This window comes from Aethalodelphis obliquidens, unplaced genomic scaffold (assembly GCF_003676395.1).
Source record: "Aethalodelphis obliquidens isolate GAN/ISIS:26980383/991018 unplaced genomic scaffold, ASM367639v1 scaffold1, whole genome shotgun sequence".
NCBI classification, from domain to species: Eukaryota; Metazoa; Chordata; class Mammalia; order Artiodactyla; family Delphinidae; genus Aethalodelphis; species Aethalodelphis obliquidens.
The window spans coordinates 104483808-104501745 of NW_020837945.1; the positions used below are offsets into that span (position 1 = coordinate 104483808).

At 42.2% G+C, this 17938-nt stretch overlaps 2 protein-coding genes across 3 annotated transcripts in view; both read right to left on the minus strand.

Moving 5' to 3' along the window:
* Positions 1 to 17938, minus strand: part of SCHIP1 (schwannomin interacting protein 1) — a 575684-nt gene that overhangs the window by 136742 nt on the left and 421004 nt on the right. The gene's annotated exons all lie outside the window — the stretch shown is intronic.
* Positions 14193 to 14402, minus strand: LOC113623627 (cytochrome c-like). The gene has a single exon (XM_027113094.1). The coding sequence runs from the start codon at positions 14400 to 14402 to the stop codon at positions 14193 to 14195; it is 210 nt and encodes a 69-aa protein (XP_026968895.1).

Sequence of the window (17938 nt, forward strand, 5' to 3'; positions counted from 1 at the left end):
CACCCACCCCCCAGCTGCTGTGAATATTTGCTTATGAAGGCTCACAGCTATCCTCTACAGTGCAATTTATCCCTCCACCTTCATCAGGCCATGGATAGACCATCTGATTTGCATCCTACTTGACATTTCTCCTGTCCCATCCTGCTGCTCTCACTTCCTTACAGGTTTATCCCTTAATAAACCACCTGCACCCAAATCCCTGTCTCAGGCTCTGCTTCTAGGGAACCTGACCCAAGACACCAAATCCCAGTGAGTCTACTTTCTAAATATATTTGGCTTTCTGACCACTACATCTGCTTGGAGAAAGGATACAGGACTGGGTTATTCTTAAAATTTAATTCTAATTTCAAAAATTAGAATAAATTTCAAAATTTACTGTATGATGACAGTAACTTTTATGAATACCAGGAAGTAGTTCTTATAAAATGTGCAGCAATGATCTGATAAACAAAAACACCCATAAGGATAAACAAAGAACTTGGAAGAGATTTAACTTTCAATTGACATTACTATATAGAATTATTGCTAGTATTATTTGTGCTAGTGAGTAGAAACAGCTGCATCTCCAATATTATCAATTTTACTCATTGTTTCTGATTACATTTTAAAAATTATACTAATAACCAATAGGCTATAAATAATCTTTTATTATAAGACTTCCCCATTTTATTATACTGTAACGGGTTCATTGATGCTTACTATGATGTGATTATTTGCTGACTCGGAAGAATACCTTTATTAGAATATGCATATGTATTCAATTTATCTTCTCAATTACACCTACATTAAAAACTTCAAAATCAAGTTTGTAAAAACAGGTAAGCAGTAGCACCTATATGGTTTGTGACCTCGTGCACTATTGCATCTGGTTAATGATTCATAATAACCTTCAAAAATAAGCACTGAGTAAATCGTAGGGTTCTTTCTGTGCATAGCTCTCAGAGAAATGTGCACAGCAGTCCAAGGGCTGGATCTAGCACAGAGTGAGAGCTGGAGGCATGATGAACACGAATCCCCTGCAATAGCCAGGTAGATGCTGTACAAAGCACAGAGTTTCCCCAATGGGAACTTAACCATTTTTCCCTCCTCCCTCTAAAGTGATTTCTCTTCACTTTTCCTATTCTGAAATAAGGAAATCAGCTACTTCTCTACTCTCTCAATGAAGTACATTTTGTTTCAAGTTATTCATAGTTATTCTCAACTGATAAATCTATTATGAAGAACCAAGTTGACCATTCTTTCGTTTGATAATCACTGAAACTGAGTGTTTAGGGTTTAGGTAGCCATTATCAGTGAATAAATTGCCCAGCAACAGAGACTAAAGTGCCTTTTTCCCCTCCTTACTTATTTCTTGGGTTCAAAAGAAAACAAAACAGAAACCTCCGAGTATGCTGTTATTTAAATAGAGGCAAGTCCACATTATTCCAGTACTATAATGAGTCTACTTCCTAGGAATTTCTTTTCACTCTCATAAAATACCTTCAATGAATGATAGCCATATTCCTCAACCTGAGCATAGGGATCACCTCAAACTCCTCTCCCATTCTCAGTGGAGGACCCAGGCTCTCCCTCAGGTGGATCTGGGCACAGTGCTGGAGGGTGGTCGGGTTGGCCTGAGCTGGCAGGTAGGGCAAGGGGCAGTATCTGGGTCTAGGCTTTCTGTCCAAGTCACAGTCGCTTGGCTACCACCTCCAGGATTTTGCCATACTGTATACCACCTCTACTCCTATTTACATAATATTTTTCTTTAAATCAATTGTTTTTCAATTAAATTCATTTGAAGGGGAAGCTTTATATCACTATGATAAGTGGAATATAAGTATTATCTGCTAAAATAGAAGTGAAGTGTACACAAACTACATTTTATCAATTTTAAAAATAATTTAACACCTCTGAAATTTGGATGTATCTTAGAATCAATGGCATCTTGCAATGGTAATTGGCATCATCATATTTTAGTAGCACATAACATAATGATGTGTTTTACTTATCAGTGGTAAATTAGATTTGATGAAATATAGTAAATTCTATAAAAAACAAAGTTATTAAACTTTTAAAAAGGACAAATGAAAAATATAATAAATCAAAATGTATAAAATGTATGGCTGAATATAAGTTTCTGGTTGATGACAATGGAACTTTTGGATCAAAATAGCTAGAAATCCTAATTGATAACTTCAGACAAAGATGAGGATCTATATCAATGAGACAAATCTGTCAGTTTCGATATTAACCCACTAAAAAGCTGAACTCCCATGAGGATATAGTTAGACAGCTCAAAAGATATTTACTGTTTTATCTGTATTATTTAAACGTATGTATACATACTCAGCAACTTCAGGAAGTGATATTTCAACATTTCACTGAATAAAACACAGAGGTGCCTGTAGAATTCAGTGAATGGGAGTTCTTGCCTATTGGTGTGAGTCCTGGCTGGCTGTGCTTCTAATGGTTCAGTTGTTGAGGGCTTGGAACACTTATGATTATACCTGAGCGTCCCACCCCTGATTTATGAGGTCCAGGTAAGGTTGATTACCATGGCACTTACTACATTTGTCTCATCCTGAGCAATATTCTCTATGAAATTACAGGGTTTATGTGCTCATTTCCTGCTGCCAAATATGTGAATGTAAATACAAGACTGTCAAAATACATTTGTCTGAGTATCACCTAAAAATTATTGTGTATCACACTTTGGGCAACACTTGTCTAGATGGAGCACCATGTATGAAGGACTCCGTAGAGAAAGGGACAGTTGGGTTACAGCTAGAACCAGGTGGGTCAGGTAGGTTGAAGAAGGCAGTTAGGAGACAAAGCCTGAAGGGGCTTCCCAGGACCCAGAGCATTGACCCAGACCTCTAGAGAAGGCCCTTGGGTAGGGAGTTGCTACCTCAAGAAAACAACAGCATTCATTTTTCCATTCCTCTGTTCATTCAGTTACTCATTCATTGAAATACCTGTACCAGGCACTGGATTGGGCTTTGGAAAGAAAGAGTTGGAAGAGGTCAAAGAGCTCACAATCTAGAAAGGAAAAGAAGAACATCAGTGATTACAGTTGGGTTTCAGAGTATTAGGGTGGGCGTAGTCAAAGAGTGTAATGGAAAAAAGTATTGGAGGGGGCATTTAACTCAATGTGGACAGCTCAGGGAAGTCTTCCAAAAGGAGTGATGCTTGAATTGAGTCTTGAGGTATAAACAAAAGTTGCTGAAGTCCTCCAGAGGCCAAATGACAGGAGGACATCTGAATCTCAGAGAACAGTATGGTCAAAGTTTAGAGAGGCTAAGAAAGCACGATCTGTTACCCACAAATGAGACACTTTAATATAACTGGAAAAGAGAGTGAATATTGGAGGATGGTAGAGAAAGAGGCTGGAAATGGTAGGAAAGCATGAACTGGATGTGAACGTTACTGGTCTTGAATTTGAAGTTCAGAGAGAGACCTGCAAGATTTTAAGCCAGAAATGGCTGGATTATACATGTGTTTTATGGGTTGACTGATGTTGAGAAAAAGTAAATTCTGTATCAAAACATAACCTGAAGGCCTTAGCCAAAGTGCTAGACAGTCAGCAGATAGAGATTTGCATCATGTAAAAAACCATTTAAATCAAGGGATAGGATAGTGGGCTGCTAAAAGGGTGTGAAGGTGCAGACGATTAGCATTGCAGATGCGAGGTGTTGGAAGAGCCACACACCAGCACAAGGAAATCTCCCAGGTGAGAATAAGAGTTTGGAAAGAAAGGAAGGCGAGGAGCAAGTGCGAAACTTCACAATGAACGCAGAGGATTGGCTGAACTTCCAGTAGGTAACAATGACAGGGAAGGTTGGAGAATGATGGAGGCATTCCCTCTCTCTGTATCTTAAGATAATCCATTGGATCAACTTTTATTTATATATCTACATTTTTCTTTTTTAAAAAACTTTTTATTGTGGGAACACTTCAAACATTTACATAATTGAATAGTACAATGAACCCCATGTATCCATCACCCAGCTCGGCCAACTATCAACCCACGGTAATCTTGTTTTACCTGTAATCCTTCTACTAGATTATTTTGAAGTAAGTCCCAGACACCATATCATTTTAAGACAATGATCTTTACTCTTAACCCAAACCTGTGTCAGAATCACAGGATATGATGAATTTGTGCTGTGGCCAATTAGAAAAACACTGAAAAGTCATACATATGTAAGCAAAGTCTATTTTCTAATAAAGAGGAATTAATAAGACAATATGAACGTGATTTTCAGTTATTTAGAGAAATGGGTAAAACAATAATTTAGAAATAATGCTAATCTGGTAAACAAAGTTACTTGCAAAACCCTACGACATGAATTAAACTAATGAGGTTAAATAGATGAGCATGAAACAAAAGAAAATTGAATTTAAAAATGTGTAAACTAAAGCATCCAGGAAGTAAGGTATGAAATAACTATTAGGCTGGAAAGAAAAACCTGAGAGCAGAAAGAAGCCTGGTCTGAGGGTGGCATGGGGCAACAGGTTAAGTGTAAGTTGGAATGTAGGCTAGCTCATTTAAAAGAGATCCTGATTAATTCCTCCACTCAGTAATTACTGAGCACTTGCCACGTGCAGGGCACTGTGGTGTCTCTGGAATGTCACATGTCTTTAGTAAACCATCTTCGCTGCTTAAGGAGAAAGCAGCACGTGACCTGGGGGCAAGCAGCTGCGTACACCCGATTGTGCCTGAGCCTTATCCAGATTCTTTATTAAACACCTGGCTTCTTGAGAAATAGAGGGAACTGGAAGGGGCTCAGAGGAGTGGAACAGAAAATAATTTGATCAGAAAGATCAAAGAAACCAAATATAAGGAATTCGGCTAAGCCGGGGCTCAGCAGAAAAATAAAAGAGCTATTCTAGGCATGTAAAGAGTGAAGCAAAATAAGAAATATTGAGCTGGTGCACTGAGCGTAATGGAGAGCCTCGGACAAACCCAGGGAAAGGCAGCCGCCGAGGGCAGAACAGCGCGACAGCCCAGCTGAACACACTCTGACGTCAAGCGGGCTTCTGTCCAATGGCTTCCAGAGGGTGGGCATTATTATTAACCTTTCAACTTTGGAAAAGAACGTGTGCTGAATCAATCCTGCCCTGACAAGCAGGATGGGAAGGGAGGGGAAAAAGTATTTTCTCTCAAATGTAATTCATAGATAACTTCTAATGCTTCTCGCTCCCACAGAGATTTTTCCAGTCAGCAAAAATTTTACCAGTGAAGGCAGAGAGAGAGAGAGAGAGAGAGAGAGAGAGAGAGAGAGAGAGGGAGAGGGAGGGAGAGAGATTAAATTTTCACTTAAGGTCTTAGTGGCCTTATTTTGGCAACTTTTTTTAGTTCCTGATCAGTTGCTTTCATTCAGACTCTGGGTCTTTAGTTTTGGGGAGGGAATTAAATGCCTTTTTATTTTAAAATATATCATACATACAAATCAGGGTATAAAAACATAAATGCACAGTTTAAAGAATAATAATCAAATGAACACCAGCATTTCCCACCTCTCCATTTAAAGTCAGATTATTCTGGTACCTTTGAAGCCCTCTGGGTGTCTCGCCCTAATCACGTTTCTCCCTCTGTTTCTCCTTCTGATCCCTCAACATTATCCTAAAATTTAGCGTAAGCCCTTGCCTTTCCTTAAAGTTTTACAATCAGGTATGGTCGAGAGTTTAGCTAAGCTGCTCCGTGGTATTGCTGCTTCAGCATCCAATGTGTTTGGCCAAGAGGCCTGTGGGGTACTTAAACTGATGCCAGCCCTTCATGTTATCGAGCACATGCCCTAGGTAACAGCCTGCGGAGTCACAGCAAACGTGAGCTCCTGATATAACTCCTCCAGCAGCCCTGCGATAAATAGTCCCTCCCACCTCCCAGGGCCTTCCCCTTGTGCACCCCTTAGATAAGACCCCTGGGAGCCTACCAAAACCCTGCTCTTTTTGGTTTGAATAAGGTTTATTATTGTCAGTACAGCTCTGGTTGTATCATGGTCTCATGGTAGGCTTTTCTCCACTCTCAGGACAGTACTCATGAGGGCCAAAGGGACTCACTTCTTTACACAGAACAGAAAAACTAAAAATAATTGAGTTCATGACATTGGCTTCTCAAGTGGCTTAGACAAATGGATGGATGAACCAGACATCGCACATCACCACACTGAAGTTGGAGATGTGCTTTGTTCTTGCTTGTGGGCAATGTTCTGGAAGAAACCCTCACTCAGTATCCCTCAGGGACACCACTGGCGAATCCACACTTCTGGGGGCAGCATCTTCCTGCCCCCCGCCCTGCGGAAGCATCCGTTCAGCAGCAGGCCCGGTACAAGGAAGAGGCACAATCAACCGTGTTTCCCTTTTCCTTTTGACCCCTTTCCTGAGGCTGGAATCACTCGTGCGTGGTCCTCCCTGATGAGGCTAAAGCTCATCAAACAGTTGGCCGCTGCCCAAAGGTTTTGACGCTGCACCGGATCTCAGTCCCCTCAAATCCACACTCCTGGAACTGGACCAGCTTGGGTCTGTCATGCTCTGGGCCACCTCTGCTGGCAGCCTCAACGCCCCCTCCTTTCCTCCCAGCACCATATCAGCAAGGGTTCACCATTTCTGGTGACTTGGCTAGACAGACCAGGGGGTTCATCCCTCATGGCCTTCCCTAAGTACTTTAGCACTTCTAATTATTAGGACAGCGTGGTTATGAATTTTAAATAAGTGAAAGGATCAAAGTTTATGAAGACAAGACGTAGGCAGTTTTAAACTTTCTGATTTTTTTTTTTTTCTCCCCGAGAACAGCTTAAAGAGGCATGAAGTCAGGAAGTAAGGGATCTGGAAATTCCTACTCAGCAATTTTATACTAGCCTTTTACAAATAGAAGACATTCCATAAAGCCTAGGTAAAACTCTAGTATTTCTAAAATCCTGTGAAATTGGCATATCTCAGTGGAGACATAGGGTATTAGAAACTGTGAGGTCTGAAAATTATTGCTATAATTTCTAAAATTCTCTCTTCTCTCTTTTTAATTCCAAGGAGTCCAGGATCTTACGGGCAGAATATATGGCTCAGCTGGCTCCTGAGCTTTGAATTGGCTCAGGCTCGTTCTTCTCTATTTTTACATCCTCCCTTTCCATTCATTCAACAACAAACATTTATTGAACATCTAGTAAGTGACTGTCAGGTATAGCGTTAAACCCTGGAGATTCAAAGAAAAGACCTGACATTGGTACCTCCCTTTGAGGGTGGGGCGTTGAAGGGCAAGTGGAGAGAGAGAGATGCAAAGAAAGAAAGAAAGAGAAGCAGTAGTGTTCTAGGTGTGCTAACAGGAGAGTTCTCAGGACCCAATGGGGGCAGCACGAGAACAGTTACTAATTCAGACAGAGAGGGAAATAGGAGTTGGGCGGAGCTGAGGTTTGTTTTGCAAGAGGCTTTAGGGGAACCATGGAGACCTTGAGCTGAATTATGAATTACAGCCTCAAGGCACATCAGAGTCTGAAAGAGCTTTTGATCAACTCTATTTTGGAAGCCCAAGAAGGTGACCTTGTCCAAATCCACATGGCTACTTGGTAGCTGGGACAGGATCTGCTAATGCGAAACATTTGCTCCTTCCCTTCCAATACGTGGTCCTGGTTTCCCCCTTTGCGGTCAGCAGTGAGGTGGCCCACCTCTTGCTGGGCCACACCTGTGCCCAGAGGTGAAGGCGGAGCTTCCTCTTCCTTGGTTTTTACAGTTCAGTGAGACCACTTGCTTTTTTAATTCCTGGGAGCTTGGCTTATGTAGATTAGGTGATGGGTTTCAATCATTTGTTTTGGGGGGGATGGTCCTATCCACTTTCTGTTTGTCTTCTTCAGCTTTATCTAGAAACTGGAAGGCAGGATGTCGGTGGGTGCGTACCTGGCTCCACCAGCTCTAGCTGGAGGCTGTGGTGTGTTGTTTTGCCTGCCTGCATCCAGTTCCCAGTGTTTCTCTGGTGACTACCCCACCTCCGCTCTCAGGACGCAAGGTTCTGGTGGGAAGACCCACCTCTTGACTTCCACACTCAGTGGGACCATTCACCCATGTGTGGTGGCCTGAAACCAGCTGTCTCCTCTCTCTTCATCTCCTGCCACCCCCGCATCTCAGCCTGGGGGCCAGGAGGCTTCTCCTCCCAGATGTCTGAGAAGTGGGTTCTTCTGCAGGTGAGCTAATAGCTTCCCACATTGTTGCTTTATGGATCTCTGCATTTGCAGGGACACTCCGAGGACAGTGTAGGGGCACTTCCGTGGGGGGACAGGAAGAAGAGATGGCTATGAGGAGAGAGAGGAAGGTAGCAGCAAGGAGGATTCTCTAAAATTGTGGAAGCTGAATTGCCTTTGTTGGGGAGTAGCTGATGCACCTGAAAACTATTGGCAAGGCTTTAATGCCCGAGTAAAATTAGTACTGAGATGCCTGCAATCTCTTCAAGAGATTTTGATGTTCACTTAATGTTCCTCTTTCAGCAGAAAAAATGTGGACTTGGTCCCTCTTATTCATGTGATTAGGAACCGGTTTCCTAAAATGGTATATGTAGGCTAATTTCTATTGACCCTTCAGAGAGAGAAATCACATATTGTTATTCAAGAAGCGCATGTAATTTTCTCTCTTTTTACAAGCCCAAATCAAACAGATTACCTTCCCGAGCTACGAACAACTTGAAATGCACACAGATCCGTGAGGGTGAAGGGCAAGAGGATAAGGACTTGCATTTGAAAGGGCGAGGTCTGTAATTTGGTGCCGCAAAGATTCTCTTAAACGGCTACAGAGGAAACCAGTGGATTCCCAAACTGTAAAGTCTTTAAAGGAAAACAAACGATAACATAAGGTGTCATGAGACATGGCATTTTATATTTATTTAAGCAGTCTTCTTCTTGAAGGTAGAAATACTTCTCAAAACCTTCACCATGACCCCCCTGCCCAGGCCACCATCGTCTCTACTCTGGATTACTGAAACAGCTGCCTGTTGAATTTCCCTGCTTTCACCCTTGTCTCTTCCAGTTCACTCTCCACTCAGTAGCCAAAATGATCTTTTAAAGATCATCTTTTAAAGCTTACAACTCTCCAAGAGCTTCTCACTGTACACAGGATAAAATCTAAACTTCTCACCCTGGCCTTGGAGATTCTTCAGGATTTCTCAACAGAGACAATATCTTCAGGACAGTATGAGCGGCACAAGTCTTCTCATGTGCCTTCATCCAAAGCAGTATAAGATGTTTAGCATCCCTGGTCCTGCCCACAAAAGCCAATAGTGCTCTGTCCTCGATTCCATATTTTGCACCCAAATCACCCGCTGCACATCTTCAAACACCACCTAGGTAGGGGAAGGAGGGTTGCATCACCCCCGGCTGAAAATCCCTACTAGCCTACTTGATCTGGCCCTTACCTACCTTCAACCTCAGGATCTTTGCATGGGTTCTTTTCTCTGCCTGGAAAAGAAGCACTCCCAGACCACCCAGTTTGGCTCCTTTTCCACATTCAAGTCTTAGCTTAAATGTCACCACCTCAGAAAGACCTTCCCTGGACCACCCCATCTAAAACAGCAATACATACACACATACACGCATACACACAGAGTCACTCTCACTGTGTATACTTATCACGATACACAATTTTCTTCTTTGTTTACTTGTATACTGTCTGTCTCCCTTCTCCAGAATGTAAGTTCCATGAGAGCAGTCTGTTTGTTTGCTGCTATATCCCCAGAGCCTGGGGATAAATTTTTATAAATATTTGTTGATTGAATAATAGATGCCATAAAGTTATTTTTTCATTTAATCATGTACATAATACATATTAGGAAGAAGCAGAAAAGCATTATGAAACTCATTTTTTTTTTTTTTTTTTGAAACTCATTTTTTAGATAAAGCACTAAGACACTAAAAATAACAAATCTCACACTGAATATTAGTGATGGAGGGAGAAATAAAACCAGAAATGTCATTGCCTCCTTATTAAGTCACAGTGGATTCTTTCAGCATAAGGCGATCTATTAGGTCACACTGAAAGACATATAACGTACAGAGACATACATAATTAATAAGTTCTCTCGTCCCCGTCACTTTAAGGTTAAATGTCCACGGTGGCTCCTACTATCTATATACTAGCTGCATTTCATTTTACTTTACAAGTTTTTATACCTTTTCAAATCTAGCCTCAAAAATTTAGATTCAGGGGCTTCCCTGGTGGTGCAGTGGTTAAGAATCCACCTGCCAATGCAGGGGACATGGTTTCCATCCCTGGTCTGGGAAGATCCCACATGAACTAAGCCCGCGAGCCACAACTACTGAGCCCGTGTGCCACAACTACTGAAGCCCACGTGCCTAAAGCCCGTGCTCTGCAACAAAAGAAGCCACTGCAATGAGAGGCCTGCGCACCGCAACGAAGAGTAGCCCCTGCTTGCCACAACTAGAGAAAGCCTGTGCACAGCAACGAAGACCCAACACAGCCAAAACTAAATAAATAAAATTAATTAATTAAAAAAGAAATTTAGATTCACCCTTTAGAGAAGGGGATGAAAAAGGAAATAAGTTTTACTGTTCTCTGTGGAACAAATTCGAATACCCATCTCTCATCTGATTTTCGTAGCTGACAAAATTGATTCCCGAACAAGGCATCGTGTGGGGGTGGCAAATACACAGCACCTGGGTTCTCATTCTCCACTCCTGCATCTCGGCAGGTACCGCTCACCAATCCTAGTACTTCCTCTTGCTGAGCACCCATTCCACATGGGACCCTCAACACAGTGCTCCAGGCAGCAGCTACCAGTGAATTGGAGTTGACACACAAGTTAAACATCTATTTGCCAGACCTGGAATAGTGGAAAGAGCAAATCTTTCCAGATCAGTCTGAATTTGAACACCACATCTGCTCTTTGTCACTGATGAGATCTTGGTTTCTCACACTCTTTCTGTTTGTCTCATAACATCAAACTTGTAGGGTTATTGGGAAAGTGCAAATAATGTCTGTAAAGTATTTAGTACCATGCTTGTTACAATCAGAATTCACTAAATAGTCGCACAGAACAGTGGTAAGGAGAAGGCTCTATTTCACACCTCCATCCCCGCCCCCAAGAACAGAGAGGAGGTATTATCTTGGTATGTAGGAGGCGGTGCAAGTTACTGGAAACACCAGAGTGAGACTGAGTGTTGGATGAGTGGTTCCCAAAGTGTGGTTCCGAGACCACCTGTGAGCTTATTACAACTTGCAAGTACTCAGGCCCCAGCACAGACCTACAGATCAGAAACACTGGGGATGGGTCCCAGCATTGTGTGTGTTAACAAGCTTTCCTGATGCACCCTCTCTCTAGTTTGGGAAGCACTGCAGTAGGGAGAGGGAAGGTGGAGGGGGAATAGATGGGATAACGTCAAGGCAGAAGCATGTCTGCTCACCTGCTCATTAATCAGAGAGGAAACAAGAAGTGCTGCCCCTCGCAGAGGCTGTGACCATGAGCATGCCCCACCCTAGTGGCTGCTTCCACAGGCAGGATAGCAATTTGCTGCAACAAAGGACAGACCCAGAGCTCGCTAGGAGAAAATGGGCTTGTAGCACAAGGCATAAGGATAACTTCCCAAATGCAGCCCCAGTGCAGGCAGACAACAGATGGGACTTGAAAGGCTCCTTCCCTGAGCAGAGGTAGGTGGCCCTTTTTCTTGGTTGTTTCAAGAGCAGCTCTGACTGAAGGCAAGAAGCCGACTAGACACTTTTTCAAGCTTCCCCAGCTTGCTGAATTCATGAAAGAATCGCATCTGACAAGCTCAAGGTGCATGGGGTCAGTGGGGAGGAGGGGGCATCAAAGATGTGTCAAGAGATTCAGCTCCACCAGGATTTCTCTACTCTACCTGCTCAATCTAGACCATCGTGTTCCCCCATTCTGACTCTTTCTTCCAGTGTACCAGACACAGAAGTACCTCCCACGGGGTCAAAAATTATAAAATATTTTTAAAGAATGTAATCAATCCAAAGTCCTGTGTGACCCAGCAGATTTTAAACCTGTTTCCAAAGTTAACCCCTGCAGCACGATGTAGAACGGCCTCAGCCCCTACTTTTCTTTGCTTCCACCTAACTTGAAACTTAACTTTTATTAAAAGTTTAAGTCACACATTCTTGGACACATACTCATACTTGCAGATTGGTCTAAAGGGTGTAGACAAGGTCTATGGCCAGTGTCTTATTAGTAAAGAACAAGGACCTTATTAGAGACCATCAGGCATTTGGATCCAACATAATTACCGAGCTCTGCATTGCCAATTCTCCTGTCTTTCCCATAACCACATCCGTGGATATGTTATCATTCCCATGAGGCAGACCATAGAACTGAGGCTCAGACATGTAAAGGAGCTAACCCAGGTCCCACAGCTACTTTAAGTGGCCAAGTGTGGATCCTAAACACCAGTCTCCTGACAGAGGCGGCGTTAATCCACCACTAGAAGATTGGCTACAGGGGTGACCTACCCTTAGGTCATTGTCATTGAGTTAAAAACGACAGCTCTCAACTCCCAGCTGATGCATGTGCTGTGATATGTGCTCCCAATGGAATGTTTCTGCTGCTGAAATTTATCACCACCTTTCTAAGCTGGTGGAGAGAATGTTTTCAGTTTAAAAATGTGTCCTACACATAGCCCCACTGCAGGTGTGGCAACCCTGCTCTTACAATGGCCTGAAGTGAACGATGAAAATTCTGAGAGTAGCACTAACCATGTTCTTAAAGATGGCTGTGTGAACATGTTAGGAGATTTTACAGAAAGGTAGCGATTAGTTATTATTGAACCACTTGTAAGAGGTGGCTTCTAATAACAACAAAAAAAAGTTCCTTTAAAAATGCTGTTTAAACTTGCTTTTGGATAGACCACCTTTATTGAGATTCTGAGGTGGCTTACCTTGTCTTTCACGCATATGGAATAACTATACCATGGGAAGAAAACCAACAATTCTTTGTATTTCTGAACACAACATAGGCAGAAGTGGGTTTGCTTTAAGAAGGACTTCTGATCAATGAGCCTGGTTAATAACTAGGAATGGATTTCCAAGGCAGTTGGGCATCCTTTTTTGAAGGAGGGTGGGGAGAAGGGGGTGAACTAGCAGTGGTTCTAAAGTTGTCCTACAGAACTGGTTTCCACTCTCAAAACTCATTTCCTCCCCCAAGGAACAATATAGTTTCCTAAGTCATAAAGAAAAAGAAGGAACTGTAAAATAATATTTTTGGAAACTCTACTGGATTCTAAATTTCCTTTAATAATTTTTCTTCTTTCTTTCTTTGTTTGTTTATTTATTTTTGATCCATGACTTTGTTTTTAATTATCTTCAGCCTTAGGATCACATAATTTACAAATTTGTGCTGATGGTATATCTCATCTAATCTTTCTAACAAGTTGGCAAAAGCACCATTGCCAATCATGCATATATGGTAATGCTACAGTTGCATGTGTTTTTGAATAGCTGTTTAAAAGACAATCCTGAATTATAACTTAGTTTGACTTGGTAAAGAATTATAAGCAAAGTTTGCTGCGATAGCTTGTGATGCTAAATTTTAAAAGCATTTGATCTTATAGATCACCTATGAAACGTGAGAAGTATTAAATATTCTTTATTTGATATTATACATAAACCACACTAAAATGCCTTTCATTAAGTAAAAGACAACATTTTAGATACAGGGAATTTTAATTTAATTGGCATAGTTAAGACCAAAAAGATAAAGTGGACATTGCCAGCTTGTCTTCAGCCTTTGCCTTTAGCAGGCTAATGAACACAACGTGAAATGCAGGTGAGTCTTACTGTTCTATGAGACAGTGAAGGGATATCCTCTGTATTTAAATATATTAATATAACCAGTTATATAAATTTAAATATAAAACCAATTTCCTGTAGGTTTTGAGATGGTGTTCACCATCTCTATGAAGAGTTGAACATCAAGTCCAATCATATCTTTAGAAGGGGAAAACAGGGATAGTACTTCCTGAGCTGGAATTAGTATCAAAATTCAAAAAGCTGATCATATTAATTTAACTAGGAGTCAATCTATATAAATCAGGGCCGTCCAAAAGAAATATCCTACCAGCCATTCATGATTGGAATTCTGGTGTATGAGGCCGATTTAAATACGGTACACATAAAACAAAAGCCATGAGACACTTCTGTTTTGTAATAAGACAATGGCCAACTATTACTCATTAGAAGCTTTTTTGAGATAAGCTATCAAGTCAGCCCCTTCTAATGCCTGTGAAAATCATTTTTGTTCCAGGGATGTACTTCTTGGGATTCTCCATATACCCCATCAGTGTCTCCTCTCCCCAAGAGATGCCTTTGTTCTTGCTGGCATCTGTGTAAGAAAATCCGGGGGCCTGACCTGTCTTTTGCCCAAACAGACCATGGAGATTTGGCCCAGTCTTGTGCTTGCCTCTCTTTTCCATGGTATGGCACTAGGCCCGCTTCTGAACTAAAATCTTCTTGCCCTTCTCAACATCACCCATTTTTATTTTTTATTTATTTATTTTTTTAAAATATATTTATTTATTTATTTATTGTATTCATTTATTTTTGGCTGCGTTGGGTCTTCGTTGCTGTGTGAGGGCTTTCTCTAGTTGCGGCGAGCAGGGGCTACTCTTTGTTGTGGTGTGCAGGCTTCTCATTGCCGTGGCTCCTTTTGTTGCGGGGCACGGGATCTAGGCGTGCGGGCTTCAGTAGTTGTGGCATGCGGGCTTCAGTAGTTGTGGCATGCGGGCTTCAGCAGTTGTGGCTAGCAGGCTCCAGAGCACAGGCTCAGTAGTTGTGGCCCACGGGCTTCGTTGCTACGCGGCATGTGGGATCTTCCCGGGCCAGGGCTCGAACCCATGTCCCCTGCATTTGTAGGCAGATTCTTAACCATTACGCCACCAGGGAAATCCCCAAATCACCCATTTTTTTTTTAGACCGTCCATTTTTCATGCAAGATACAAAGGTTCCTGCTTGGGAGCAGGACATCCTGCTCTCCAAGTCCAAGGACCCGCAGGCCTGAGCCTGTGTACTGGTAGGTTCCTCTAATTCTAATGACATTGTTAATTATTTACTCTCTTTACAAATAAGGAAACCGAGGTTCAGACTGGCTGTGTAACTTGTCTAAGGTTATGGAATAAATGAAGGGACTGGAAATTTAACCCAGATTTGCTCAATTCCAGCTCCAATGGATCTTTCCACTTCGTTGGAAAGTCCCTCCCAACAATGCACGGTTTACTGGTGAGGAATCCGAGGCACAGATAAAATAAATAGCTTAAGAGATGCTGTGCAGTCAGTATGTGATTGAGGGTCACCATGTGAAATGTTCAGGAAGCCACATCTTTTTTCCTTTTAAACACTTTGATTTAGCTTATGAAAGGTCACAGTCTGTTACTTTTAGAGATTTTCCGGCTTTGGGGATTGGATTTTATTTTTCTTGGCAGCGTTCATATTTGAAAGCAGTATATTTGACACCGCTTTCTGCATTTAACTTGAAACAAAGGAAGCAACATTATACCCACGCACCCTGTTCCCTTCCAAATTATGAACTCAAAAGTTAACTTTCTGCTCAGGACATCAGCGTTTCTGAATGGGTAAGGCCCAAGTAGAGCCCTTTGCTGTTTTTAGAGTCAAGAACAGATCTTCCTATTCAGCAAGCTATAATCCCCACTTGGCCCAGCCATCAGAAGTGAGAAAAGGGGAACACTTGCACTAACAAATCCCTGTTGATAAAACAAATCTTTTTTCATGAACATTCTGTCTTTAGAAAACAAGTAGATAGAGCACTTGTTAGTTAATAATAAAACGAATTCTTCAGTGACTACCCAGATGAATGAATATTTTTGAAAGGCATGGGGTATGTAAGGAATTTTAATCCAGCCTCCGTGTTCACTCCCCACACAACAACTGTAGAGAAACCACTGGCCTCTGAATGATGAATGGCCCCAGACTCAACCAGGAGGGAAAACAAGCCCAGTCCTACAATGTGGCATCTCTCTTTTTAAATTCTTGGGTGGACTTCTATTTTGGTTGTAGCTGATGAGTGGGCTCAGTTAAAGGGCTTTGCTAGCTCATCTTTGCCTTTAAAAAGTTCTATTCATTAATTCCAAATTAATATTTTAGGAGGCTCCAGGCCACAGGCTAAAAGAAGTCAGGAAACTGAATTAGTAAATGACAGAGCAGTAATCAGCTTAAATGAGACTTCTTCTTCTAGTTCTTTGCTTGTGGATGACACAGAATTTCTGAGCTTAGAAAAATCTCTTTTCTCTGCAGGCGGTACTGTGGGGATACCAGAGATGCGGTTCCACGATCATAGTCTTATCCATTTATTTTAGTCTTCTACCACAATACTCCACGCAGGCATCCCCACCCTCACCCTGTGCTCTGTGCTGTCAAACCCTACTTGCTAATCAGCCAGGTTGAACGAAGGGTTAAGGCTGCAGCCTTCCATTCCAGTAGATGCTGCAAACATACGCGTTCACTTTCTCTTCTGCAGTCAGCCCTGTAGCTCTGCAAAGCCTTCAGCATTTGCAGAAGCATTATTTCCTCCCACCTATGTCTGGTTTAAACTTGCAGCTGACCAGGTTCTATAGCTCAGAATTCCAAACTTAGCCCTGTGGGGTCTTACCTAGCATCTGTCCCTCTTCCGCTGCTGAATTTGTTTCCCCTGCCCTGTCCTGAAAAGCCTCAGGGCCTCTTGTAACCTGGATGCTTCCGCCCCACTGGAAGTTAGAAGCATCCTCACTGGCTGCATCACTGCACATTTCCCTAGTAACCTTGTTCTTTCCCTTCAACTCAAACTTCTCCAAACAACACCATCTCTACTGACCCTGAATTTCTCTAGCCCTCTGTAACAGCATTTCCAACCAGCCACGCCAGGAGAGAGACTGCAGAGGGCAAATTGGGGAAAGAAGGTTTGGGAACTCACCTGCACAGCTGCGAGGCTCAGATACAGGATGGGGCTGCCCGCAAACTTCCCAGGGACCATCTGCAGCCAAGTCTCTTGGCCTTAAAGCGACAGGGCACTTTTCACCATATAAGGAAGACAGTTTCACTTGTCTGCTTGGGGACCTGTTTGGGCAAAGCATCTCCTTCTCTGGACATTGCAGAGGCTTAAGCCTTCTGGGGGCATCTGGTACCTGTCAGTTTGAGAGGATCTGTACATAGTAGGCAGTTTGATAACTGCTGGATAAGGCACAACAATGGTGTTTGTCAGGCCATTTTCAAAGACCGGAAAACCCTTTATACGGGGCTTGCCCCCTACGGAAAGGGTTTACAGTGATTGGGAAGTCTTCCTCAATGATAAGAAAAGGCTCTGCTTCTATTTCAGGTTTGACTTCCTGGAAATCAGTGAGCTTGCTCATCTCAAAGAGGAGAGGCAGTTGGACCCCCTTCCTTGGACATTGAGACAAAAGAGAGAGGACAGCGGAGTGGTGGTGGGAGATTTTGGTTGTTCCAGACACGTTAGCACTGCTCCCTAAAAACAGGCGAGATAGAGATGATTTTGTTATTTCAGCTAGCAGAGGCCCTTCCTAAACAGACACACACACCCCCAGTTCTCCACCAAAGCCATCTCCACTCCTGAGCACCCCTTTTGGACCCCTTGGCTAAAGCCCACAGTTGAAGTCTGAGGAGTGCTTTTATCTTAACTGGCAGGGATAAGAATGTGTTTTAGCAAGAGCAAACAGTTTCTGTGCATGATTTCAAATGCAGGTCTGGCCTGTTGGTTTGAGGTGTATTGAAAGCAATTATAAAATGTTAGATTCTGAGAAAAAAAGTGGAGCTCAATTTAGTTATCACTTGGATGGTCACACACTTTTCTCTTTCTTTTTTTTCCCCTTTGTATATTTAATCAATGAACTAATTTTTTATTGAAGTATAGCTTATTTACAATGTTGTGTTAGTTTTCGGTGTATAACACAGAGATTCAGAGAGAGATATATATATATTCTTTTTCAGATTCTTTTCCCTTATA

Coding starts and splice junctions, on each gene's coding strand:
- LOC113623627 (XM_027113094.1), bottom strand. CDS start 14,402: ATGGAAAAGAGAGGCAAGCACAAGACTGGGCCAAATCTCCATGGTCTG.